The 27,141-nt window shown below is 32.4% G+C and overlaps 3 protein-coding genes across 4 annotated transcripts; all 3 read right to left on the bottom strand.

Moving 5' to 3' along the window:
* Nucleotides 1–165: 165 nt before the first annotated feature.
* Nucleotides 166–3,347, bottom strand: LOC131936471 (uncharacterized). The gene is made up of 5 exons (XM_059293485.1): nt 3,286–3,347; nt 2,050–2,121; nt 1,039–1,147; nt 742–840; nt 166–471 (listed from the first exon to the last, which is right to left on the bottom strand). The coding sequence occupies exons 1-5, from the start codon at nt 3,313–3,315 to the stop codon at nt 404–406; spliced, it is 378 nt and encodes a 125-aa protein (XP_059149468.1). The 5' UTR covers nt 3,316–3,347; the 3' UTR covers nt 166–403.
* Nucleotides 3,348–4,570: 1,223 nt separating this feature from the next.
* Nucleotides 4,571–7,175, bottom strand: LOC131936428 (putative tubulin polyglutamylase ttll-15). 2 transcript variants are annotated; one of them, XM_059293400.1, is made up of 3 exons: nt 7,053–7,175; nt 6,574–6,677; nt 4,571–6,165 (listed from the first exon to the last, which is right to left on the bottom strand). In XM_059293400.1, the coding sequence occupies exon 3, from the start codon at nt 6,157–6,159 to the stop codon at nt 4,588–4,590; it is 1,572 nt and encodes a 523-aa protein (XP_059149383.1). In that variant the 5' UTR covers nt 6,160–6,165; nt 6,574–6,677; nt 7,053–7,175; the 3' UTR covers nt 4,571–4,587. The 2 variants fall into 2 exon arrangements, with proteins under 2 accessions (XP_059149383.1, XP_059149384.1); XM_059293401.1 differs by having other exon boundaries at nt 4,571–6,162.
* A 4,361-nt stretch (nt 7,176–11,536) lies between these two features.
* LOC131936429 (mediator of RNA polymerase II transcription subunit 23) lies at nt 11,537–26,966 on the bottom strand. The gene is made up of 36 exons (XM_059293402.1): nt 26,916–26,966; nt 25,865–26,071; nt 25,425–25,538; nt 25,167–25,300; nt 24,788–24,899; nt 24,538–24,636; nt 24,342–24,449; nt 24,012–24,081; nt 23,802–23,914; nt 23,488–23,583; nt 23,069–23,263; nt 22,865–22,951; nt 22,295–22,488; nt 22,021–22,088; nt 21,744–21,912; nt 21,471–21,613; nt 21,190–21,364; nt 20,759–20,931; nt 20,288–20,391; nt 19,921–20,017; nt 19,697–19,766; nt 19,519–19,572; nt 19,213–19,321; nt 18,810–18,881; nt 17,628–17,738; nt 17,411–17,470; nt 17,096–17,206; nt 16,873–16,972; nt 14,947–15,045; nt 14,611–14,748; nt 14,173–14,338; nt 13,894–13,969; nt 13,461–13,672; nt 13,072–13,192; nt 12,839–12,924; nt 11,537–12,328 (listed from the first exon to the last, which is right to left on the bottom strand). Exons 2-36 carry the CDS (start codon nt 25,940–25,942, stop codon nt 12,151–12,153), a joined length of 4,092 nt encoding a protein of 1,363 aa, XP_059149385.1. The 5' UTR covers nt 25,943–26,071; nt 26,916–26,966; the 3' UTR covers nt 11,537–12,150.
* Between the last annotated feature and the right edge of the window lie 175 nt (nt 26,967–27,141).

The raw sequence follows: 27,141 nt of genomic DNA, 5'->3' as shown, positions 1-27,141 counted from the left end.
ATTGTGTTGGAAGAAATCCCCTTTAATATTACAATTAAGAACAAAGAAAAAGTCTTCATCAAATACTAACTAGAACACACACACCAACAATTAAGACTACTAACCAAACCACTATGCTAAGTAGAACATATGAAGTCAATAACAATAAAATAATAAAATTAAGACAGACCGAAGAAACTTCATCATTTATTTCCAAGTCACAACTGTAGTGAACATCTTTTCTGTACAAAAAAGCATGATATCAATAACAAAACGTTTCCTCATTCTTATCTTCAGTGGCTCTTTGTACTGCCATACAGTTACTGCTTTCTATCAACACTGAGATTTATCAGAGCAGCTCCTGAGCCTCAGTGGTAGTTTCCTAGGACAGGATGAGTAGAGTGTCAGAGTCCATGCTTGAACATCAAGAGCTATCACTTTTTCCCATTGATTGCTGATGTTTTTTTCCGAAGCCATACACGTCTTTTTGATCTGATATTGAAAAAGAACAATTTTTAAAAACAAACTAAAAAATATATTAAAAAGTTCAAAGGTTCGAGAAGTTTTGACTTCCAACCACCAATGTCAGAATAAGAAAGTTTTTAAAAGTAAATTTTAACATTTTGCTTCACATGAAAACAAGCTGTTGGTTAAAATATTGCATTAAATGAGTAATTTTAAGTTGAAAAACTTATTTCTTCCTCTCAGCTTATTAATGTGGTTTTTTTTCATACTAATGAAAGATTTAAAGATGAAGCTTACCAGATTTTTTCTCAAGGTACACTGGCTCCAGTTTAAACGTTTTATCTGTGACCATCATATTTGTTATAACTTTCTTCTGAGTTTTCTGTGTTTTAACATCTGTGTGAGAAGTGAAGAATTAAAAACAAAATTATTGCAACTGCCAGTTCAGTTAAAGGTTATTACAATGTATAGGCAAAAGTAAAAAATGTGCTTTCAGCCAAATTATATTGAGATATAACAAATGATGAAAATAAATGTAACAATGAAAAGACAACGACTATTTTTTATGCTGGAATGAACAAGTAATTACCATACCAGAGTTGTTCTCCACTTCAAGAAGGAGATGAGAACCAAGTGTGTTATGGAGCTGTGCTGTAAACAACTGGTTATTGATCTTTATTAATGGCTTTTCTGTAGCCAAACCCTAAAAATAAAAACAACTGTTTAATAGTTAATTTAAAAAGAAATCACAAATGTTTATCATGTAATTATAAATATCTTCAATTTAAATTTAGTGCTCACTTTAAAATTGTTATCATTCTTATTAAGTAGCGAGTATACACATTTTCTAAAGCTTTTTAGTGAGGATTTAGTAAAAATAAACTTCTATTTTTTTACTTTCTCGCATACAGAGTATAGAGGAAGTATTGTAATCGTGCACACAAATCACATGAAATTTTGACAGTTTTCATCATTTTACACCTCAGTACTTCATCATATATGGAGTATAGGGGACTTATTTTAATCGGGCAAATGATAATAAATACAGGTTTATCAAAATTTCAACGTTCTATGCGTAACCAAGTCAGAAAAACTGGGCTTTGCAATTCTGTCCATAAACACAATAACTTTAGTACCGTTAAAGCAAGGTTGATGAAATTTCATATACAAGTATTATATGAAATTTGTTGTTCTGTATCAACTTTTCCGAAGATCTAATTCTGTGTCTTCTTTCAAATTTTGAGTAATTTCCGTTGACCGCAAGAAGTAATTTACGCTATTTCCGATTTCTCAAAAAAACGCATGTGAATTTATAAATAACTAATAATATTCTGCACTATTATACACAGATTGTTTGCCGTTCACTTGGTGCTTAATTCTTTTTTCAACGAGATTCTATTCTATTGTAAAACTTCTAAGTAATTAAAAATAGATTAAAAATCATGTCTTTATCCCGAATTGACATCCCACCGTAGTGTTATATAAGAAAGTTTAGGGGAGATCACCCCCGTTTTTTTTCTTGGTAAAGTAATAAATCTACCAAATACAAGAAAAATCTGTGAAAAAAAAAACTGGAGTTTAGACATAATCTGGAAAATACTTTACCAGAATTTGAATGTGTGATTCACTTTGTTTTCTACTGTCTAAATCAGGTAACTCCATCATCACTGTCATTTCCTAAACAAAAAAGAAATCATCAACCCAATATATTAATTTAATCTGTATTGCCTTATAAAAATTGGGTACATAAAACAGGTCAAGCATTTGTATCCTTTTTTTTATCCTTATCATCTTTTCCCTTTAGTCTCCAAGACACATGGCGCAGATGAAGTAGAGCTCATCTGTTTCAATTACCTCTGCATAGGGGGGATATTGTGATTAGTACTGTGTACTATGCCCAGCACCCTTTGTTTTTCCAGTCAGGTACTTTATCGCAGCAGATTCAGGGATGCCCAAATTTTTAATAACGCATATACCAGATTGAAAGACTATACTTTACTTAGAGTCTAGATATCTATATATGTTAATATTTAATAATTATTAATTAACTAATTAAATATATCTAATGATAACGAAGGGAGATTGTTTATTTTGGTTAAGGCATGACACACAACACTGTGCGTGCCTGGTATGTGGCCTGACCGACCTAAAAGGAGATTGTTTATATTATTGTTTTGCATTTATATTTAACCCAATGCAACAAGCACGCCGGTTGGTTAAGGCCACGACGGGGGGACGTTCTGACCGGGATTCAAAGGGACGACTCGAAATATCATCCCTAGATATTAACATTCTAAAAATATTGCCTGCAGTTATTGGCATATGAATATGTCATATGATGATGACTATCCCGATGTAAGATGTAGAATGTAGTTTAGTATTGTGGATCTAGTAACTAAGATCTAGATCTAGTACTAGATCTAGTACTAGAATCTAGTAAGTCAAGTAAGTTAAGTTAAAGTGTTTAGTGTAGGTGTAGACTGTAGTAGACTGTGTAGACTAGATCTAGAATTAGATTCTAGAATTAGAATCTATTCAATCTAGTATCTAGAAATCTTGACTAGACTCTAGACAGACTCGGACGTCGTACGTAGAGTGACTAGTACTAGAATCTAGTAGTATTGTAGTAAGTAGAGTCGTAGACTGTCTTTGCCACTAGAATCTTTGTAGTTTGTAGTATTTTAGTTTAGTATTTTCGGTAATTAAACACAATTAAAAAAAAGGCAAAAGCAATTCGGTTTTCACGTGGTAATGGCGACATAAAAAATGACATTCATATAGAATAAAATATAGATTCTAGATCTAGATTTCTATCCTAAGTCAACAAATCTTCACACTAACCTCCCATTCTTCTGTTGTTTCAGCCGCCATTACCACAACACTGCTACAGACTACCCTACGCCCTACATCAAATCAATGGAAAGAATTCCGACGTTTCTCATGCTGTAGCGCGCAAACGAGATCAGTAATCTTAATCATAGATCTAACTGCAACCCGTCAAAGTTAGATCTGCTCGTTTCACAATCCACATACTTTACTTAAAGATGAATTAATAATATTTGGACTTAGGTCTAAAAGTAGTTTTGAGTTTGTCAAAAATAGTAAATATAGATCTAGATCTAGTCGTTTTTTTTTTGTGGCAAATAATTTATATTTTTTATCGCCACCCGACTTCGCCAAAAGACCGACTCTGGCGTGTGACGCCTTAGTTAATTATAATAATTAATAAGCCTACTATTACTATTGAAATTTATTTTTTAAATTGCTTAGGCCCTATATAATTAAAAAAAAAACATTGGTGTAGACTTATTCAAAGTGTGTTAAATTTACAAACATTAGGGTGACAGTAGTGAAGAACAATTTTGTAGATTCATCAAGCATGATCATGTTCAACATCATGTTAAATTTGAAAACAAGTGTTTATTTTATTTCATTATCATGGTTGGGCTGTTTAACTAAAATATTAATATGAGATAATATGCTGTGCTGTTTCATTGTTATGTAAGCTAGCTAATTGATGAAAAAACTGTTTTTACTGAACAGTTTGATATTATAATGACCGATAGTTCAAATTAAAATGGTACTTATGATAAATTTAAAAAGTGATTGAATTAATAAAAAACAAAATAAAAACTGTCGATAATGAAACAATCTAATCATAGAAAAACAACAGGCTCTGAGTCAAACCAAAAATAAATTAATAGATCCAAATTTGAAAAAAGGAAAGTAACATAAAACAATCAGCTGACACTTCTACAAGTAACTGTATGTGGGGGCGTAGTGCCATGTTAGCTTACTTAATTTAAATTAACATCACTAAAAACAATCTTCACTGTCATATTATTTTATATTCCCCATTGTAATTCAGCAATCTGAATTACATTTTCCATTCTACTAGTAGAAGACATTCAGCCAAAGCACAAACTAAACCAAATATGTATTAACAAACAGTTTTTAATAAAAAACAGAATAATATCAGTTTAAAATGATTGTGAAAGAACTGGGAAGTAAACTTCATTGAACTAAAATGTTCATCATGAGTAATATGAAAATCCAACTTTATGAACACAACTATTAAAAATGCTAGTTAATTGGTTGAATATAAGTTATAAACAATCAAAACAAATCTGATTTAACAAAAATTTAATGACACCATCCAGGGTCCAGCCGACATTTGCCCAGAAACCAAATGTACATAAGCCGGTTTTTTAAATTCAGCTTGTCCCCCAATGGCAAAGGAAAGTCTGGTTTCCATGACAAAGCATCAACTGGCAATATGGATGGAGGAAATATTCTTCTAGCTGTGCCCCTATGTAAGTGTTCTAAGTAAGCAGACTTAATATCAATTTGAAGCTCTCCAGTTATACAATGTTTGCAGAGCTTACAGACAAGTGGCTGACAGTTGGCGTTACACATCTCGGCCTGACAGTACTCTGGGAAAACTTGGGTGTCCTGTGAGGTGACATACATTGTGTTCTCGTGAGCCAGATGGTTTTGTTCTGATGTGTAATATTCTATCCCAACAAGACCAAGCAGGTTAAAGAGTACGTGTTCGTAAAGACGAGCATTACCAGGAAAGTGATCAGAGGATAAGTTGGGCGACATGTTGGCTTCCATCATATAAATTCTCAGGTTTTCATCTAGGATGAAATCAAAACGTACCAGTTCAAAAAAATTTCGCTTGGAATTGTATTTCTCAACAGCTTTAATGATCTCAGGTTCTTTCATTAGAATAACGTCTCTTATTGCTGATTTGATTTTTTCCCAGATTAAGTTTGGGTCTTTACCAACATTGACTAGGTGCTGATCAAAAGAATTCTTAAATGTGTAGCCATGATTCACATACAGGTCTGATAAAGAGGGCATTTCCCACAAGGGTTTGTAGAGGTTCCTAATCACATACTTATCTAGATTTGAGCTATTAAATGGATAATATACCTCAGGGCAAAATCGAAACAAAGCTTCTCCATCAATAAAATAAACTCTTAACGGATCAATGGATGTGAGAACAGTATATATTCCAATGTCAAACTTTCTACCATCAATGAGAAATGGGTTAGATATATATTCCTGGATAAATATATTTGCTTTGTACAATTCTAACTTTTCAAACGGCTTCACCTCAATGCCCCTGTGTTGACTATGTTTCTGAATCCAGCTAAAATTTGTATATCTTGAAGCAAATTCTAAAAACTGCCGTTTTCTGATAGGCATCTCAAAAGCTTTGGGAATGAAATCCAGATCTGTTTGTGCCAAGTTGACTTTACTGGTGATATGGCCAGAACCTGGAAAGTGGTTTACTTTCTGAAAGGGCGACAGATTTTGTAAGACATCTTGCTGGGATGAAGAGAATGGATAATCATGGCTCCACAAAACCACCCATTCTGACCACTGTCCACCAAACTGGAAGCCCAGTTTTTCAAACATGTGGTAGATGTGCTTCAAGTATCCTTCTGGGCCATTACTTTTAGTATTAGGCTTCTCTCTGATCCATACAATAGGCTTAGCTGCCTCAAATGTTAATGAAGACATTCTTTGCTTGATGTTGAAGTGATGTTCTTGCCTTATATTATGGAGCTCATGGAAGTTTAATGCTGTCAGAAAAAGGCCTATCACAAGAATGATTACAATAAGAATGTAAAAATTTATGATTTTTGTTGTTCGGTTTCTCCTGAGGTTGGTGTGCTGAAATACCTTTCTTTGCCCTGGAAACATTTTCTGCTGAAAGAAATAGGAATATTTTAATTCAGAAATAATTAATTTAAAAATATAAATTTTAATTAGTACATTCTTCACGATTACTGGAAGTCATGTTTTCTTAAAAAAGTAAAATAGAATAAGGGTCCAATTGTCTTATATAATTGGAAGCAAGTACATAAAAGATAATCATGTTAACTGGGGTAAAACAGTGCTGATTTTTCGACATAGCACAAAGCAAATTTGTATGTCCAAGATGCCTGAAGCAACCATTTTGGCTTTACATATCTTGTTTGTAAGCAGATTTGAAAATTCTTAACTTTATTTTAAACGTAGCTGCCACAAAAGTTTTCATCCTGTCAATTCAAAGCATACATATACAATTAACACAAAACACAGAAACACTATCTATTCTTTCTCTGATTTACTTACCAGAATTGTGTCTTTATTCTTTTATGATAGATATTTTGTACAAGCAACGTTCCCAGAGGGTTTAATACAGGTCATTTAAGATGATTTCTCCACATATGCTACCCCTATAGGGAAAAAAAAGATTATCAATTTCTTTCCTATTTTTTTCTTAGCATTGTTATGTGTAGTTTAAACAACAGGAGTCAACACATCTATTTTTTTTCTTTGCTTAAATAAATACCTGCTTCATGGTACACACACTTGTAGGCAGATAAATCAATAAACAAGGGGTTGTTCAATTTTTTAACTAACTTGCTGCTCAATTTAGGACAGCACAAGCAAATCACTAAATGTGTGAACAATTTAATTTTTAACTAACTTTCTCCTCAGTATAAGACAGAACAAAAAAATCTGGACAGTTTAATGTTTAATTAACTTTCTACTCAGTACATAGCAGCACAAACACATCACTACACATCTGGACTAAGTTTTTAACTCACTTGCTGCTCAATTCAGGACAATCTCTGACTGAGCCTTCTATTATGGTTAACATTTCTCTTTTAAACTGGAGCAACAACCTATCAAATTATACCGGATGGCTGTGCTTAGGTTTGCAACATCAACAGACTGGAGGATACAATTAGAATTATTAATTAATAGTAGAACGACCAGAATTATGTTAATATGAAAGATCATATGTAATTACTGTTTAAATTATTATCTTGCATCCACTTCATGTAAGTAGATAGAACTTTTTAAAAATTGTTTTTAAGTACTGTAAAAATTATTTTAGAAAATGAAACCAATTATTCAGTTGCATTTAATAATTTTTTAAAAATTCAAAAAAATTAAGTAGGCCTATAACAATTATTTTAGAGATTTAATATTTACTTTTGACCAAAGTTTTTATTAGTTCAATTACAAAATTTATATATCAAAAAAAAAAAAAAAAAAGAAAATAGTACTTGGTGATTCCTGGATTAAGGTTAACCATGGCCCATAGTAACCCCTTTTTAATTCTTTATGGAATGGCCAATTTCAGATGGGCATTAATAACAATATCTATTTATGAGTTGTTATCACGTAATTTTTTTTTAAGGTAACCTGAATCAGTATATGAACTCAACTTCATCTGCCCTATGGATTGCTAGGCCTGAAAAAGGAACTTAAATTTTTAAATAAAGTAGATGAATACTGTAATTAGAATTAGTTGAGCTTACCTTTTTTTTTTTTACAGAAATGTATATCAGAGCTTCTCAGATGTTAACATGTAATGCTTCATTTTTATAACAGATAGGCCTAATATATTTTGACTCTTTATAAATGAAGGTCTGAATATCATAACTGTTAATGTTACTTCTCTTTATTTTGATTTATTTATTAAAGCTTGTATTTTAAATCAACATTGTTTTTATGTTACAAAGCTGATAAAACTGATATTCTTCTCAGTTAACAAAGTTGATGATGTTCCTCCTTGCCTCAAAATACTTGGGTTACTGCTTCAGCATCTGAAATGAATATAAGCTTTTAAAAATCCTAACTTTTTAAAAACATGGACTAATAAAATAAATAATTCAAAAGACGTAATTATAGAATTTATAAGTAAAATATCAGTCATTCCTTTCCATAAGTAGTCCACTATCTTTTTGCTAATACGGGGCTGCATTTTAACTAATCATTGGTCTAGCTCAAATTTCAATATATGTCATCTATTATAAACTGTTCAGGTTGTAGTCTTATTCAAGTTATTTTCAGAGTAGTTATGGAATTTTCTGCACCCACATTAACATATGCTATGATAAGGATTTGATTATTACCTTAATTCTACTACAACTGGGTGCAAATCTATACTTGACCCAATTGATTTATACCAGCAATAATTGAGATGCCAGTATTTAAACAGTTTTATAAATAAAAAACTGAATCAATTTGAATTCATATTTTGTACATGAAATGAGAGTTTATTTGAAACTTAATGCAACAAGAACAAGCCAACCAACTAGTTGTAGGGGGGTGTGAGGTTGTGGGGGAGTGGGTGGGGGCGAGGCAAGAAAAGAGAAAAATTCTACAAGGCACTCTAAAGGTTGAGGCCACACCGGGGGCTCGTTCTGCCAGAGATACAAAGGTCGATACTAAATATCATAAAAAAAAAATGGACATACTTTTGTTTTCTATGAATAAGTACTCACGAAAAGTGATTCTTATCATTAATTTTCCTGATAGAAGCAAATTTTAATTTTTACCCCCCCCCCCCCCCCCCCCTAAAAAATCAACTCTTTATTTTTTCTTCTTTAAATTTTTAAATCTAAGTAAAAAATAAATAATTATCTTTCTTCAATACATAAATGACAAATGACTTAATATGCGGCCTATAAAATACATGTAGGCCTAATTAAAAAAATTATATTGGTGGAGTGTAGGAGTGGTGTAGGGTATTCAATTATTACGATTAATTTTTATATAAAATTATTAAAATCAAATGTGTGGGCGTGGGGTTTAAATCAAAAAGATATAGGCCTAGATCTAGATATCTAGAAGATTCTAATAAAAAAATTAGTGAAAAAAAAAATTCTGGTAACTTGTAGTAGGCCGTTCGATTCACAGCTTCCGGGTTTGTTGTTTTGAAGCCATCTCATGGCTCATGCGCTTACCAAAAATGGCGACCAGTTTCGCTTTCACTAAACGGTAGAGGGATAAAACTAATAATAACGAGGCCATCGTTAATTTTAGACATCGGAACTATCCGTTTCTATTTCAGTCTGTTATTTAAGAATTCCCAGATGTACTTTTGACCTAATTTCTTTATTTGTATTTAACGAGGCCGTCGAGAGAAAGTCACGCTTACTTAGCTTGCGTTTCAAGTCGAATAAACTAAAGCAGGTGCGTTATCCAATAACTTTTTTATTAGACCCAATTTTTATAACATCTTTACTATCAAATAAAAATAGAATTGTTTAATATAATTAGGCTGACAACAATGCTTTTCATGCTGTAAGTAATAATGCCATTTTATTATATTCTTGTTTGGTGAAAACGAGGCGCGGGAAAATGTGTGCCGCGTAAGAATCCAATCATTTGGCTAGATTTATGACTGTTTTTTATGTCACACCTAAAAATAGAATGTTTACGCTTTCTTCGTTGATGATCGTTTTTATTATTTTTTAAATTGAAAGTATGAATTATTAGTTAGATTGCAGATTTTGTAACTTGGTATACTTACCCTTTATCAATTTTAAAAACATAGCATGCTGATTGTAAACAAATATAGTCATAAAACACAGAAATATAAAGTTATAATTGCGATGTGCCACACCCGGGCCACACCCCCTCAAGAAAGCATGTGTTTATTAAGCTGTTTATCTTACTTTACAACTGTAATTAAAATTAATTTTCAAATTTTTATCACTTATTGGGTAAGATTAAGCACATGTTTACCAAAAATAAAAAAAATAAAAAAGCAAATTCTGTTTTAATGAAGGTCACGGGTGAAGTTTTTTTTTCCTTCTGTCACGTTCAGTGGAGGGTGCCACAGGCTGACCTGACTTTGGAATTTTTTTCAGTAATAATGACTTTGCACAGAAAGTTAAAATATGCTAAATTAGTTTAGTTTACTAGTGTTCTAGCTATTATTGATACATTTTTAATAAAAAAAATCATTCTGTAATTCTCATCAAAAAGCCTACTTGTAGATCTACTAATCTACTGTGTAGTACAGTAGTGGTAACACAGTGGTAGGCTAAGCCTAACTTAGTAACTAATAAACTATTATTAATTATTAATTAAACTTAAGCCGTCTTAAGCCCTAACCCTCTAGGCCTCTAGCGTCTAGTCTAGGGCTCTAGTCTAAGCCAGTAACTAAGCGGCCTAGCCGCAGCGGCTTTATGAATATGAAGCTAGCTGGCTAAGGCAAGCGTGAAAGCAGGAGTTACTTGTGTAGGCCAGGACTAGCATTCTACGTACAATACAATACATTGATTGTTTCTGCTTTGGCGAGAACGCTACATTTTCATTCCTGGTTTATGTAGATTCTTGATCTAGAATCTAGACCTAAGAATAATTTGTTTACAACGACAAGCATTAATATAATTTAGCTTTAAACTAGGCCTAACAGTCAAACGAAGTAGACGTATTTTATCTGCCCTTGATTAAATGTGTTTCCCTTTTCATCGCGCTTTCTAAGCGCATGACTTCAGTTTTACGTTCTGTTATAAATAGGTAACTAGTGAAATAGAATCTAGATCTCGATATTTTAAAATTCTGCTTCAATGCAGATCTAAAGTATATTTTGGTTTAAAATGTAAACTTAATTCCATTGGATAATGTGAATGTAGATGACTTCTTGAGATCTAGAGAAAGCGTACAGAAACTGTCATAATGACATAATCACGTTCAGAATCCAAACATGACTTCAGCTACTAGACATCTCTGCAACAGAATTCATATGCATTAGTGAAACAACTTGGTTTTTAGTGCTAGTTCCAAAAAGCAATGCTTGCTTCATCAAAACAGTTTACTCAAAATGAACACAAACTGCTGCATGTAAATGATGTGCATGTAAATGATTTATTAGTAATGTACTTTAAACTATAAAATGGCAAAAGGAGGTCGTCCATAAGTGACGTCACCCTCGTAGGGGGTTCCGTAATTTTGTGACGATGTGTTATGATGGGGAGGGGGGGTTCAGATGGTGTGATGTCACATTTTTTTGCATTATAAAAACGCAATGTTAGAAAATGAGTTTTAGACGTTATTTTGCGTTTTAGAAAACTGTTGTTATAAATTGTAATAGGAATTAATTAAAATACTCTGTTGACAGAGTTCAGACAAGATTTTGGAAAACTATCAATCTTTTAAGAAAAAATCAACTGCAATTTTGAGTGGGGGGGGGGGGGGGGTTGTAGGCTGAGGTGTGACATTTTAGTGGGGGGGGGAATTCATTTTAAATAAAACGAATACATAGTAATAAAAACATGATGCAGTAGAACACATTTTATTTTCATTCATATCATAATTAATATACCCAGGGGTGATGGTGTGATGGTATTTTTGCTACACAATTTTAATGGTAAAAAAAGATGAGATCACAACACCCCCTGACAATTTCCACATCAAATAAAGAAGAACATTGACCAAACAAAGTTGCTCAAATTATTACAAAATAATTAAAAACCTACTCATCAATAAAAAGTAATATTTTACCATGAATAACTAACCATAATAAAATCATACTATATAAAGTTAATATAAACATTTTATAAATTGTAAAATACAAAATTTTGTACAACAACAACACAGAAAACAGAGACAAAGCAGATAAAAATTTTGATATTATTACATTATTATTTACTTTGCTTACAACATATGAAGCGGTGTAACAACAAATACGAAATTTTATGCTAATAACAACGCTAGATCTATGTTTTTTTCATACTAAGGAACAGGAGAAAATTCCCAAGCCTGTAAATGCCAGCAAAATAGTGTAAGGACACAAGTAGTCAAAGCAGTAAGAAATCTTCTGTCTTCGGGCACTGCTAGTAGTTACAGTAGTAAAAAATGTACTGTGCTGGGACAGTGTTGGTAGTTGAAGCAGTAAGAAATCTACTGTGTTGGGGCACTGATAGGAGTTGAGGTGGTGGGAACAACAGCTGTAGTTTCCTCCATGTTGAGGTGTGAGATAAAGCGAAGTCTGAGTTTGAGGGCGGGTCTCAACTTACAGATGACTTTCTCCACATCACTGCGCACTCCATCCCCTACAAACATGTACTTGATGTGATAACTGAGGGTGGTGGTTAAGAAATAATCTCGCTGAGACTGTCAACACACTTAACCATTAACAGATTTTACAATCCATTTTTAAGCTAGCTTACATATATAACCATTAAACAGAAATACTATACATTTTAAAGCTAGCCTAAATATATATACAGTTAGCAGATATACTATACATTTTTAACGTAGCTTAAAGATATAGCCTATTAACAGATATACTACACATTATTTTAGCTTGGTGATATGTCCAGACATTTTGTTGTCAGGATATATTTAATTTTCTTAAAAAATGCGACTAAAAGTAAAGTCACATTTGGTAATACTTTGAAGGTGGCTGGGCATGGTGATTCCCACAAAACCCTGAGGTAGGGATCTTATAAAGAGATAATCTGTAAATCACCATTCTCTATATAATCTATCAGATTAAAATAATTTACGATATCAGGTTCTTTTCAATCACACCTAAGTGATTAACACGTATTATCTAAGTATTGAAAGTGCACATGACAAAGGATACAGATAATCACAGATGGCGTCCATGTGATAAAGATGTTCACTTTTACTGTCCACATTCAGGAGAATCTCATACAGTTCTACAGTCAGCTGTTCAGACACAAAAATACATAATGAAACTTTTGGGAATATAGAACGTCAGTAAATCTTGTAATATGACCTCTATATTTGCACTGTCTCTTCTACTGCACTTTAAAAATTTCAGACTCTCAGACATGAAAAATTTAGAAACCAAACCTCTAATAAACAGCGTGTCCTCTCCATATGGAAGCGTTGGAGGAATGGGCCAACCAAATGGCATAAGAAAATAAACTGGTTCTCATGTTTTATGACTGGTTTTAATTTCTCTTTTACAAACCTAATGAGAGAAAAAAATTATTTAATAAAAACAGTTGGACTAGTAGTAGTTGGTAGACAGCCTAAAAGAGAAAAAGCAGACGCATTAAGAAAATAAAAAAGGCATGCTTTAAATTGCAAAGTATTAACTAAAACAAAAGATGTGTGATTTTGAGTCTGTCAAAAATATAACTTTTAAGTATTCTGAATGCGAGGAGTTTCGTATTATATTTAAAAAAAAAACTGTATTAGGATAAAATAAAATTATTATGAAATACAACTGCACTCACTGAGGTAAATGTGACAACTGTCCGATGCCTGCATGGTGCCACACACCATGACACAGTTCCAGCACAGTGGAGCACTGATGTTCAGCATTTTGTAGATGTGACAGGTTCACGTTGAAAATTTTAAAGGGACTATGGTGAGCTGCAGGGGTCTCCAGCATAGGGGAGGTAATAGCTTTCAGTATCCGCTCATTGAGAACACTCCAGTATGATTCCTGTAGTAACAGAAGTCAGTTAACTTTAGCTAAACATTTTCTAATATACATATATTTTTCTGATCTAAAGTTTTTATTTGTTTTGTTTTTTATCTATATAAATTACAATAGATTTAAAAAATTGATATGAAGAAATTAAAAGAAAAGCTTCATAAAATACGCATTTTTTAAAATCAATTTTGGGTGTTATACAGGTGTTTATGAAAATTTGAAAGAATTACAGGTAGGGCAGTGAGAATCAGGCCAACAGCATTGTACCATGACATCATGTCTTTCTGTGGTGGCAGCAGAGAGCACCTGGAAACAATGGAAATTATTATAGTCATCACACAGCCCATACAAATACCAGGATTGTAAGAACAATTTCGCTATAAATAACCAGGAAAGTACTTACGGTCTGAGTGACACGTCTATTATGGCCTCTTATAGTCATCACACAGCCCATACAAATACTAGGATTGTAGGAACAATTCCTCTATAATAACCAGGCAAGTACTTACGGTCTGAGTGACACATCAATTATGGCCTCCCCCACAGTCTGGGCTGAAACAGGAAGTGCCATGAGCTCAACACAGATGGAATGTAGAGCATGGGCTGCAGCATTGGGAAATTCATTGAATCTCCAGTCAGCTGATGGGTATGGGGGAGGGAGCTCACCCAGTATTGCTATAGTGTTAAGGGAAGTAACTCTGTTTTTAAAAAATGCTCTTTTAATCAGACAAAACTAGTTCTTAACAGCAAGTAAAAACAAAAAAAAAACACAATTAAAATTTACCCCTATGATGATGTGCAGTCCACTTTAAAGTTAAAATCAATTTTAGTTCTTGTATTTTTAAAAAGTTATCTCTAACTCTTACATTAGGTATACATTAAGGGTTTGATAAAAAAAACTAAAATGAGCAAATTTGCAACTGTTGATGTCACCAGCACAAGGATACTCTTTCTTAACCTGCTGATAAGTTTAATGTAGTAGTCCTGGTCAGGTGTCCAGGGGGATTCATCCTGCGACCTCTTCATGTACTGCAGGTAATCATCAGACAGGCACCAGTTCTCTGGTCTGATGTCACTAAATGCACCTATGGGAAATGAACCCCAAACATTGAACTGTTAAATCACAAGTTAACCATGTTTACTAATGTAAAGTCATAATTTACAATTTAAGTCAGAATGCATCAATGAAGATAAGAAATATTTTAAAATATTATAACTAAATATCTAAGATGCAATTAAAAAATAATTTCTAGATTTATTCTAGAAAATTCTAATAACTCTACCTATAATAGCGCTAACTAATTTCCTTTTGACATGTGTTTTATCAGCCAGTCTTTTCTCATAGTAGAACAGAGTATTGTACAGGTAGGTTATTGGATGATCTAGGGAAAAACAAACAAATTGTAAAGGTAGGCTATACAGGGTTCGTACTACTTTTTCACAATGAAATTCCAGACTTTTTTGGAAAAATTCCAGACTTTATACAGATAATGTGTTCGCGAATAATTTATAAAATGATGCACCATTTGTACTCTCATAATTACTTGTACTAAATTGACATTTATTTTAGGCAGTTGAGATATATTTATATTGAACTTTCTCTAGCCAAATTGACAGAAAATCACTTTTCTAAGTTTGCCTACTCAACTCCACCTAAAGTTTTAACAATTAAAATAATTGATTAAAATGATGCAGCTATTTTGTTTTAAACATTAGACTTATGTAATCTGTTCATGATCAAAATGCTAATGTTTTCAATTAAACTATTATTAAAATGGTATTGCATAATAGTGAGAGTTAATTACTTTAAAGAATACTAACGTAATGTATTAATTTAGGCCTGCTCTTGTTAAGTAGCCTAATATAGGCTACTTGTAAAAAAAAAATTGGAGCAAAAAAAAAAAAACATTCTGCAGGCTGTAACCACATCACTCACTGTTTATTATGCTTATACACTTATACTACTTATAGCTGAGGAACGGGTCTGCAATAAAAAAAAAAAATTGCCGGTATCCTCCCCCCCCTCTCCCCCCACAACCACAAGACACGGTGAAGGGGTCATTGTGAAGTCATAGTAGTCTAGGCTTCAGTATGCCTGTTTAATACGTCATAACATGAACTGAGATGTGACTTATACCCCCCACCCTCCTTACCAAGCAGTACCAACTACAAACTTGGGGTCACGGTGAGTTCACACAAGTGACCGTAGTTACAAGAAGGGGCGGGGTAGTCTAGCTTTAATCGTCAGCATTGAAATCTGTGCTTGTGTTTTAAAAACCATCCCAGCGTGTAAACAAAACACTGTATTTATATCACCCTAATCACCTATTAATCTTATAAATGTTAATATTAACCCAAAGTAAGTGAACGCGTGTGGAAGGGGGAGGGGATAAAATCCGAAAAATTTGTGGATGTCATAAACGGATGACCCTCAGAGACAAATAAATTATATCTAAACTACCATTCATACACCTCCCACATAATTTTTTTGTTATGACTGTCTGCGTGAAAACTTAAAAAATGAAAAATAGCGGGTAAAATCGAGAGCCTAACAATTCTGAAGGCGATCATTCTTTCATTAAATTTAATTTTAAATACTTGTAACACATTCACACGGTCAGTCGCAACACAAAATATCTCTTCCCTCCCTACCCCTCCTCTTCCAATGACGTAGCAACTGAGCATCCGTTTTTTTTTCTGCAAACCAGCGAAAAAAGTCACAACAGTGTAAACCCGCGCAAAAGCGCGGGGAAAAAATTGGAGTAATTTCACCTAAAAATAGCAATTTTTTAACTTGGAAAATATGGACTTCGAAGTTTTGTTTCTAAAACTGGATTCCAGACTTTTTCCAGACTTTTAAAAAATCCAGCCCAAAAACTAGCGATTTTCCAGACTTTTTTAAGTCTTAAATTCACTTTTCTAAATTCAAGACTTTTTCCAGACTTTCCAGACAGCGTACGAACCCTGGCTATAGGATGATCTAGGAAAAAAAATTGTATTGTAGAGGTAGGTTATAGGATGATCTAGGAAAAACAATTGATTTGTATAAGTAAGTTTTAAAGTTGCTCTATGAAAAATTTGTCTTGTACTAGTAGGAATGGGTACCAAAACTCAAGCTAGATATTTACTAATGTTATTAAATTAAAGATTGGCTCAAGATTACATTTTTACAGCCTCCAATTTGAAGTTCTAAAAGCAAATATAAATACCATGAAATTTATACAGCCCTCCAATTTGATCTAGAATCATTTCCAGAGATTTTTGCATCTGAGCAACTTCAAGAAATCGATGAATCGTCAGATCTAAAACCTGAGGAGAAGGATGGACAAAGTCTTAGACCAATGTCTGTGTTAAATTGCATGAACATTAAATAATGAATTTTAAAAAGTGTTTTTAATTGTATGTATGATGGTAAAAAATGTGAAAACTCACTGGAATAAAACGAAGGCAAACATTGCCAAAATAAACAGGCAAATACTGGTGTTGGATAGGGTTTAGATCTTGTGAACCTGTTCCTTCATAGTAGAACTTTTCTGGGTATTTCTGTTCAATACAAGCTTTTGTTTAGCTCAATGCCTCAGTTTGTTAAAATATAGCTATGTAAACAGATTACCATACATAAGTAGCTAAAATAAAACATTTGAAAAATTTAGTGCTCAATATAAATAAAAATGACAACAATGAATGGTTATTTTAGCAATTTATAAATGTAACCTGTCATGTTATTTTAAGCAACATTTCACATACCTTGTGGAAGTTCATGTGAATATCATGCCAGTTGGACTGGGACCAGTGCTCAGATGTATTCTTTAGATAGAAATTACAAGCTTATATCTGCACTACAAACTATTATGTATCTTGTCAAAATTTAAAAAATAAGTATATAAGATTGTACCTAATGTCATATATCATTTCTAGACAACAAATAGCAGGTTAAGAGAAAATGGTTAGGAAGGGTGTTTACCTCTCTGATGAAGTCATGGATGCGAGTCTTGAAATCTGGTTTAGCAGTGAGCAGGAACTGGATGACTACAAATTGTACTTGAGCTTCTTTACCTTCCAGACATCTCAGGGCCTAGCAACAACACAATCAAGAGGTTCTTTAAAGATATTTTATGCTAACTTTTTACCAAGCCATCTTCAAATCAAATAGTTTATAGTATTAATAAAAAAAATTGTTATTCCAAAAACCCAATTTTTAAAATTATGTCTAAAAACTGAACATATGATGTAAATAAATATAAATTCAAATCTAATAATTCTTTAACACTAATTACTAAAAATATAGAGAAAAGAGTACAATGATTTAAAGAGCATGAATTTGAAAAGTATTTTTCAAAAATAACACTTTTATTCCATACTTTCAAGAAATTTGATTATTTTTAGTTAACTAAATTCTGCATTATAGCTTAAGCATGCCAAATAACAAACTTTTATTTAAAACAAATTGTTACTTTACACTTTTTATTTTGTTTTAAGTAATCTTTAAAAAGCAATTTGATTTTTAAACAACAAAAATCATAATTATGAAGTAGTCTGTTGGTAATATTAGTAGCAAAAGAGTTAGGGCCACTGATTCATTGTGAATGGCACTAAATGCACTATCATATTGCTTCCAAAGTTACTGTTTAATTTCAAAATGTTATATTAAAAGGTTCTAGTTTTTTATTACTTAGGAACAGAGAGCAGTTGGTTATTTTAAGATTGAACTATAACAGCAAAAATGTAATCCTAAGTTAAATTCAACTGTAGAGGACCCAATAACGGTAAAAGATAGTAAATGTTACATTGTTTTCGTTAATCAAAATTTATCAATACCAGAGAAAGACATTACCTTTTTCACCTATATATGATGGTAGAAATATTTATTAACATCTACTTTTTTTCCCTTGAACTAACTCTAACTGAACTAACCATTAATTAAGATATTTTAATTTTTCAAGTAATAGAAAGTAAGAAAGCAAAATGAAGGGAACTAATCATAAAATTGTTTAAACATTAGAATATTGTTATTAATACATCAACCTAAGGAAATTTTAAATTGTTAAGCACTGTTACACTGAATATTTGTAAAACATGTACTTAACATTTATTTTTTTAAATTTTACACCTATATACCTATAAAATTGTTTTTTTGAAAACTTACCAAGCAGAGCACTAGCCTGTCAATGGTAATGATGTTGTACTTCCACATCATATCAGTCAGAGCATCAATGCACTAATCAAGGGGGAGAAAACAGAAAAATAGAGATCAATGCACAGAAAACAACACCAAAAACATAGAAAAATAGAGATCAATGCACAGAAAACAACAACAACAAAAAAAAACCCAGAAAAAAAAAGCTTATCACATTTAGATGTAGTATAGGGATGGGGTGCAATAGCAAAAAGGAAATTATTGAAGATATTCTGACTATGACTTAATTAGGTATAGGTGTTACAGAAGAAAATATCTGAAAGCTATTGAAGTTTTAAGCTTAAAAACTGTAGAGAGCATGTTGAAGAAATCTTAAAAGATTTTAGGACAGATTTTGTAAAGAGAGACCAACCTTTGAAGAATTTTGCATGACAGGACTAGAGGCTATTTCATAAACCAAATAGTCAGCAAAAGTTCGGAGATGTGCAGTCAGAGCACGAGGTCCAAGTCTGTCTAATACTCTAAATACAGAAATGACAATTTAACATTTGCTAGTTAAATCATGACAAAATAATAAATGTAAAATTAAATAGTCAGACAATTCATAAAGTAAAGTAGCAATTCTAAAATATACTAACTATAAACATCACTCAAAAAGAATGTCCAATAAAACAAAGATTTACTTTATAGAAAAAAGCAGAAAAAAACATCAACATACTTAAATGCTGTAGATGGAACCCTATTCTCATCTTGAATGTTTTTCCAAATGATGCTGAAATTTATGTCAAAGAATACATTGATTTTCTAACAGTTAAAACGAAACACAATTTACATATTCTAAATCCATACAACACAAACATTAAAAATACTGTATATTTAAAAAAAATCAAACTTACCACAAGAAGAGTGGAGGATTACTCTGCATTGAAAAGTGTGCAATTATACCACTCTCATTACCTCCCATACCTATTATCAGAACACATTTAATAAACCATGACAAAAAAGTATTAGGTGAAAATACAAAACTTTCGAAGCTTGAAAAATTGTTTTTTTAGCTCATTATTTAAGAGATCATTTTGTTTCTTTAAAATAAAAATAAAAACCAATTTAATTAACCTACTTTTCCATTTTCTGTATTCATTTTCCACTGATGTTCTGAGTTGATTTTTATTATCCTTGTTGCTGACATTATTCTTTTGGAAGTATTCAGCTAGACTCTGGAAAAAATGTAAGTATGATTGTAATAATATTTTGGCATAACTTAACACGGATGTTAAATTTGATACACCGATAAACCAAAACATAAAAACTAATCTACATTTTTGATGATCGCCTTAGTTTTTAATTTTCATCAAATTTTTAGAAATTTATTTCAAAAGAATAATTTAAAAACAATAAATACTTTTAGATTATTTTTATTAAATTAAAAATAAATAAATATATCAAGCTTATAAAAAGACTTAAGCGAATTCTGTAAAAAGTTTTACCTGTGGGAAACACTGCAGGGTATTTGAGGACCAGCTGATGGGTGTTTTCTGCATTATAACATTCAATATGTCCTCACACCACACGCTGGACATGTTATCCACAGCTGCGGAATAAATCACTCAATGTAAGAAATCTACTTCTAAGATTGTACAACAGTAATGTAGTATATCAATGCCATTTTTAAAGGCATGTTTCTGTGATAAAATGTGTTGACCCTCCGACCTACCAGTGACATGCATGGCTCTGGCTATAGTTAGGACCAGTGCTCTGTTCAATAGTAATGTAGTATATCAATGCCATTTTTAAAGGCATGTTTCTGTGGTAAAATGTGTTGAGCCTCAGACCTACCAGTGACATGCATGGCTCTGGCTATAGTTAAGACCAGTGCTCTGTTCAATAGTAATGTAGTATATCAATGCCATTTTTAAAGGCATGTTTCTGTGGTAAAATGTGTTGAGCCTCAGACCTACCAGTGACATGCATGGCTCTGGCTATAGTTAAGACCAGTGCTCTGTTCAACTCCTCTGAGTCACTGACAAGAAACGAGGCTCCGCCTTTGGCTTCACTTGAGATCCTAGACAGTTGGGGCTGGACCTCGGAGCTTCCTAGTCCAATTATCAACTTCAGTATTGTGCTCTCAACACTGTAATAGAAAGCATGTTAGGAAATGAGTCAAAAATTTTAATGCAATAAAAATGTATGGCTAAATTTTATAAAATTAAATTTCATTTGAAAGGATACCAAAACAAATAAAATTAATATAGTGGCCAAATGATCACACTTTGTACAATTGAACTTTTAAAATAGTAACTAATAATTAAGAACTGTTTCATTTTTTTACAGCTTCTACCATTAAGTAAAAATTGCTTTTTTTTAAAAAAATGAGCTAATGAAATCATACCACATGTACAACTGGTTTTGGTTGATTGGTTGGTTGTTAGACATCTGATGTAAATGTGCCAGGAGCTGGATGCGGTAGTTAATCTGTGTGTGGTGCAGCCTGTATGAAAACATCTCCAGCAGGGTGTGGAGGATGCCCAGAGCCTGGTTCTCAACAACAGTGGGCAGCAGCTGGTCTGGGGACGTCAATGTGACAAGAGTTAAGCTCTACATCAACAACATAGCTTATATACATCTTCACAAATATCAACCTCAGTGAAATCAGAGTTAGCATCAACCTACTTATAAAGCCTTTAATCCCAAGACTCTCTATCTCCATATACACCAACAGCCGACTGTAAGTTTCCACCAGAGATGGCGCTAGTGCAGCTGATGCTTTATTTTTAGCCAGTTTTATCACTCGCGTCACAATACTGTGTATCAAACTAAAAAAACAAAATGACATTATAAAATACCAGTCAGTAGAGAACAAATGGAAATTCAGAGCAAAGTAGCTGTATAAAAGAAAATTACTAATTTTATGCTCCAGATTTTAACAATATGACAGAATTTTACCTCATTTTGGCATGGACAGTTAAAGAATCAAGAAAGTTCATCTGTAGAGGGGCAGTTGGAGCAGATGCCACGACATTGCCAGGTAAAAGTGTGGTGTTTTTGTTGTTGCCATATATGGTCTCAACCAAGAAGCCCATTGGTCTGCTAAAGTTATCCGTATCAGTGCTATCTGTTTTGTGATGCACAATATTAAGTTTAATTTTAATAGAATATCTTGAAAACAAATTTCATTATTTAAATAGAAAGAATATTCAAACAAATTAAACACTTTACTTACAAGCATTGCACATTAAAGCTATCCTGTACCCTTGTAGTGTGAGGGATTTTAAATTTTGTTTCAGGAAGCTGTCAAAAATAAATCATATTATTTTTAAAACATTTCAAATTTATAATGGGAAATAATAGGTTGGTTAAAAACAAAATAAATATAACAAAATATAACATTAGAAATATCAACTTTCAATTTAAGAAAAAGTCAGAATAAATGATGATTTTATTAATAAGATGTGTTTTCATAAAAATGGTGATAAGAAGGAATTATGTCAGCTTACTCTAGGTGTTCTTTAAGTGATACGGGGATGGGTCTCAATTTAATATTGCCAGCTTTTTTATTCAGGTGAATCCAAATACATGTGGCGGCCATGACATGTGTGGACTGGGGGCTGTTGATGTCAGGTACAGGTATGGTCTCCTTGTCATCATACAGCAAATCATAGAGTTTCATCACGGGTAGGAAGTCATCTATCTAGAGTTTTAGAACAATGTCAACAGTTAGTTTCATCTAAGGCAGAAAGTCATCAAAGTTTTTAAAACAATGTCAACAGTTAATTTTATCACAGGTAGAGAGTCATCTATCTAGAGTTTAAAAAAAAGGTCAACAGTTTCATCACAGGTAGGAAGTCAGCATGTTAAAACAATGTCAAGACTATCAAAATAAATGTGAGTCATGATTCTCAACTAGACAACACAATATCCACAATATGACTAAAATGAAAAATATGCTTTGTAATTAGCATGTACCAGGGTGGTAGCAGACCCAACAGAGTTGAAACCACATGACCCAACTGAGTTGAAACTACAATTAGTGCATATAATGTGCAAAAAATAGAAATATTACTTACTGGATTTTTTTGAATACTTCCTGAGATAAATTGTAGCAGCACCCACATCAAGTGGTGCCTGCCCTTTTTCAAATTCTTCCCTTTCAGCTAGAAATGAGAAATTAAAAACACTTTGCTTTGTGCTCTTAAAATTATATAAAGTCTATTGATTAGGAATAATAAAATCCACACAGGAGAGTTGTAATTTAAAAACTTTGATCTCACCTTCTCATAGAGGGAGAGCACAATGTGAGAAAAGCTGGCAAACTGGAAGAGAACAAAGTAAATGAGCTGTGAAGACAAGTGCTGCCACTGTAGCTGGGAGTCCCCTTGACTAGCGCTCTCGTGTTCAAATCTCTCCAGAGCTAAAACCAGCAGATCAACCAGTTGCTGCTCTAGAACTTCACAAAGCTGCTTTGCCTGAAGGGTGGTATGATACATCTTGTACACAATAAAACATTATACTTGTTAAATTATGATGTATTTAAGGTTATTCTATCCAGCCCTGACACTAACAGCGATACAAGCAGAATAAAAGCCTTCATAGGATACTGTATTGTCCTGAATTATAACATTGGTTTGTATCAAAGATTAAGTAAAGGAAATATAATGAATACCCTTAAAGATTCTAGTTTTTTATTTACCTGTATGTTGAGCTCCAGCATGTTGCAAACTAATTCCCTAGAGTAAGGTTGTTCTAGAACATAACGAAGTAAGTTGTTTTGTGGCTCTTGTAGTTCCTGGTAGAGAGATGAAATTATTACACAAGTTTTTGTTTCAAAATTATAACATTATAAACACTTTCTCTCAATTAATATTTTTTTTTTAGAAAAAGATAATAAAAGGCATATAAATTACTCTAAAACAGTTAGTGGACTGTTTGCATCTAATTATTCTAACTTAAAGAAAACTAAACAGATATCCTAGATGGACAAAACTAAACACAAAGATTAATTACTCTGTTGTAAGGTAAAGGCCCGTTGAGAGCAAATCTTAAAGTCATTCTGTTGAGTCTCCACACATTGCTGGATGACATAGAGTGGCCAACTATGGGCAGAAGCTGATTTCTACCTGGGAAACAAAAGAATTATTGAGTTACTAGTTGTATTTCCATTGTTGTGGTTCCATAACTAGAACCTGACAGCAATGCTGGACTAGAGTAACTCACCAGAGATAGAAACCATCTGAGCACAGTGCCTAAACCCATCAACAAAATCACAAAGAACTTTCCCCAGAGGCTAAAATTTAAATATTTTAACAAAAAATAAAACAAATCTTTAAGGAAGTATAAGACAAACATTTAAAAACTACTGCTTATATTTTTATTAAATAGGTTTTATCTTAAGTTCATGCTAACACATTTTTGATTGTTTTTATTTTTATGTGGTAACAACAAAAATAATGATAAATGAAGAAAAATAAGAAACTAGAAAACAGTAAAAAAGAAAGCATTGATAAGTCAATAACAAATAAATTTCAATAAAATGAAAAAACTTACCCAGTGAGGCCACAGTTGGTTTTTGTCTGATTCAAACTTTGATATTTCATAGATAGCAAGGTACGCAGGCATCAGGCATGAATTTCTATTGATTATATACTTCACCAGCTACAAAAGATAATACAAGTTTGTATGAACATTTAAACATCTTTTAATGTATTAAGTACGTTATCAAAAGAAAAGGGAAAACTCTTACTGAAATAACAACTTTGATAAGTGGGAGACAGGATATGTTGTTTGTATTGTTCAAAAGTTGACATTTTTCTAAAACAACTTTGAGTAGATCTCTGACACCCTGAAACAGAAGGATTATCTCCCTTTCATTTAAGAATGAACCAAAAGATTTTATTACATTCACTGGTGTGATAAACTAAAAAGTGAAAACATATCAAATAAATATTTGTTCTCTTATAATGTTATTTGAACAGAATATCAAAATCTCAAACCTTGTAGTCTACTCCACCAATAATTTTTCTGGCCAGTTTAAACGTAGCTACCCAGTGTAACTCTTCATCAACAGTGAGCTTGTCGCAGGACAAGAGAGCATCACAAACAGACCTAAAACAAAATATTACAAATGTTTTAAACATGCAGAGTCCAGAAAATACAATTGTTGATTTAGACTATAAAAAAATACAAGCAATTAATGTATAATATTTTATTTGTGAGTAAAATTGTATTATTAAACAGTTTTTCTAATGAAACATTATTATTTGAATTAAAAATTTACAAAACAAAATGTAGCAGACTATAAATGTTTAAATCTATTTCTTCACCAAGTGAAAGCCTAACCAATTCACTAGATCAGAGTGAAAGTTTACCTACTTAGCTTCGACTAGGCTCTTTTCTACAAGTCCCTCTAGAGCAGCGCATATAGCATCTGCTCTCTTCTGATTCCATTGTTTATGTAAGTGTTGCACAAGCAGTCTTAAGGCAAGGTCTCTTGTTTCCTTAGGTTCCTGCAATATATAACCACCGACTGATGTATTAATTGTTTTTAACTGATGTCTGTAACATTAAAAGACTTCTTTAAAAGCAATTTATTTAAGGAGCTTTCATTATTTGAGAAAGCAAATTACTTACAGTTGTGAGAGATGTCCAAAAATCCTTCACCCCTTCTATGCATCTATCATGCAATGTTTGACCTGGTCTTTTAGCTGCTATATTACTGAAGGCATTTCCTATCAATGTATTGTCCTGTTAAATTAAAAATATTTTGTTACATAAATAATTATATAAATACCTACATTCATATATATAAATTCATCCAGAATCAGACTGTTGTAGCTCCATTTTTTTCCCTAGATTTATTCAACAATGTTCTAAAATCCACAATGGTGTCATGGTAAAAATAAATGAGGCAACATCTATCATTTCCGAACTATTCTATTTCAACTAGTGCTTATTTTGAAAATATTCAGGCAAAAATAAACTTTAAAAAGATTTTTGCAAACTGGAGTTAGAATATGTAAGACTATGTTCACAACATTTTAAAAAGCAAAGTATCAAAAGCTTTATCTTACAAACACAGAGTCTATCAATGCTTCCACCCTCTGCTCTATGGATTGTCCAGCTGTCTGCTCTGAAGACATTGCCATCATATTGAAATATGATCAGTAGAAGTTTGAAGATGAAGGTAGTCACCAAATCATATAGTATATAGCTTCTTTCCCCTCCATAAACTTCAGTTATGCATCATGATCAGCTTGAAGGCTCAAATATATTTACTGCTAAACTTAAAGAGAATTGAGACATATTCATTATATTTGGAAATAATTAAAGACTGACTGACTAGTGTACTCATAACTCATTCATAAAAACTCATCCCCTCTTTCAGGAATCTGGTTAACTAGATTTAGGCTTATACAATTAATAAATTATTATTATTTTAAGATTTGGGGTTTTGATTGGAATGAATAAAACTATTGTTATTGTTTTTTGTATTGTCTGTATTCTAGATAGGACCTGCCAGAACACATAACCATAATTTTTTTAAGACTGACTGACTAGTGTACTCATAACTCATTCATAAAAACTCATCCCCTCTTTCAGGAATCTGGTTAACTAGATTTAGGCTTATACAATTAATAAATTATTATTATTTTAAGATTTGGGGTTTTGATTGGAATGAATAAAACTATTGTTATTGTTTTTTGTATTGTCTGTATTCTAGATAGGACCTGCCAGAACACATAACCATATAACATAAACATATCGTCATATGGCTTAAGTTGCTATCCCTAAACCGACCCCAACATATGCCTAACATTAAATTCTAACTATAAAACGAGATCTAGAATTTAGATCTAGATCTAGTCGAGATTGATTACAATATTTGACTATTTGAGTATTTGTCGAATAATTGAGATTGAGTGTATAGTGTATTTCATTTGACAACACCCGGCTACACACACTCAACTCACACACACTCAATCATAGAGCCGGGCCTCAGAACTTCATAAGAAAAGAAAGAATGGGATTGTTTGTTGTTGCATTGTGATTGTGTAGTATTGAGTTAAGTCAGTGAAGTTAATTAAATATTTATAAACTCAAAGAAGGTCTTAGAGTCCTCACAATGGTAATAAATAATCCAACAAAAAAGTGTATTTGGCGTTTATAAGTTAGGTCTCTCTAATAACCACATCTAACCCAACTGCGTTTCAAATACTATTAATTTGAAATACGAATCCGAAAAGTCATTGAATCGTGGATTGTGTTGTTTGCTAGGCCTTTGTAGATTCGTTGAATAGTCTGGTACGAAATATGTAATTCATTTTTAAACAAAGTTTAACTGACGAAT

Source organism: Physella acuta, unplaced genomic scaffold (genome assembly GCF_028476545.2).
Source record: "Physella acuta isolate Inbredline_101_S28 unplaced genomic scaffold, ASM2847654v3 ptg000178l, whole genome shotgun sequence".
Taxonomy (NCBI): Eukaryota; Metazoa; Mollusca; class Gastropoda; family Physidae; genus Physella; species Physella acuta.
This window is presented reverse-complemented; position numbering and strand designations above follow the sequence as displayed.

Excerpts from the sequence above, each read along its gene's own strand:
- LOC131936471 (XM_059293485.1), bottom strand. The coding sequence starts at position 3,315 with ATGGCGGCTGAAACAACAGAAGAATGGGAG. Across the intron at positions 2,122-3,285 it reads AAACAACAGAAGAATGGGAG|GAAATGACAGTGATGATGGA; the intron begins GTTAGTGTGAAG and ends TTTTTTGTTTAG. Across the intron at positions 841-1,038 it reads TGAAGTGGAGAACAACTCTG|ATGTTAAAACACAGAAAACT; the intron begins GTATGGTAATTA and ends CTTCTCACACAG.
- LOC131936428 (XM_059293400.1), bottom strand. The coding sequence starts at position 6,159 with ATGTTTCCAGGGCAAAGAAAGGTATTTCAGCACACCAACCTCAGGAGA.
- LOC131936429 (XM_059293402.1), bottom strand. The coding sequence starts at position 25,942 with ATGATGGCAATGTCTTCAGAGCAGACAGCTGGACAATCCATAGAGCAG. Across the intron at positions 23,915-24,011 it reads TCAGATGGTTTCTATCTCTG|GTAGAAATCAGCTTCTGCCC; the intron begins GTGAGTTACTCT and ends TTTGTTTCCCAG. Across the intron at positions 22,089-22,294 it reads TCACTTAAAGAACACCTAGA|CTTCCTGAAACAAAATTTAA; the intron begins GTAAGCTGACAT and ends TATTTTTGACAG.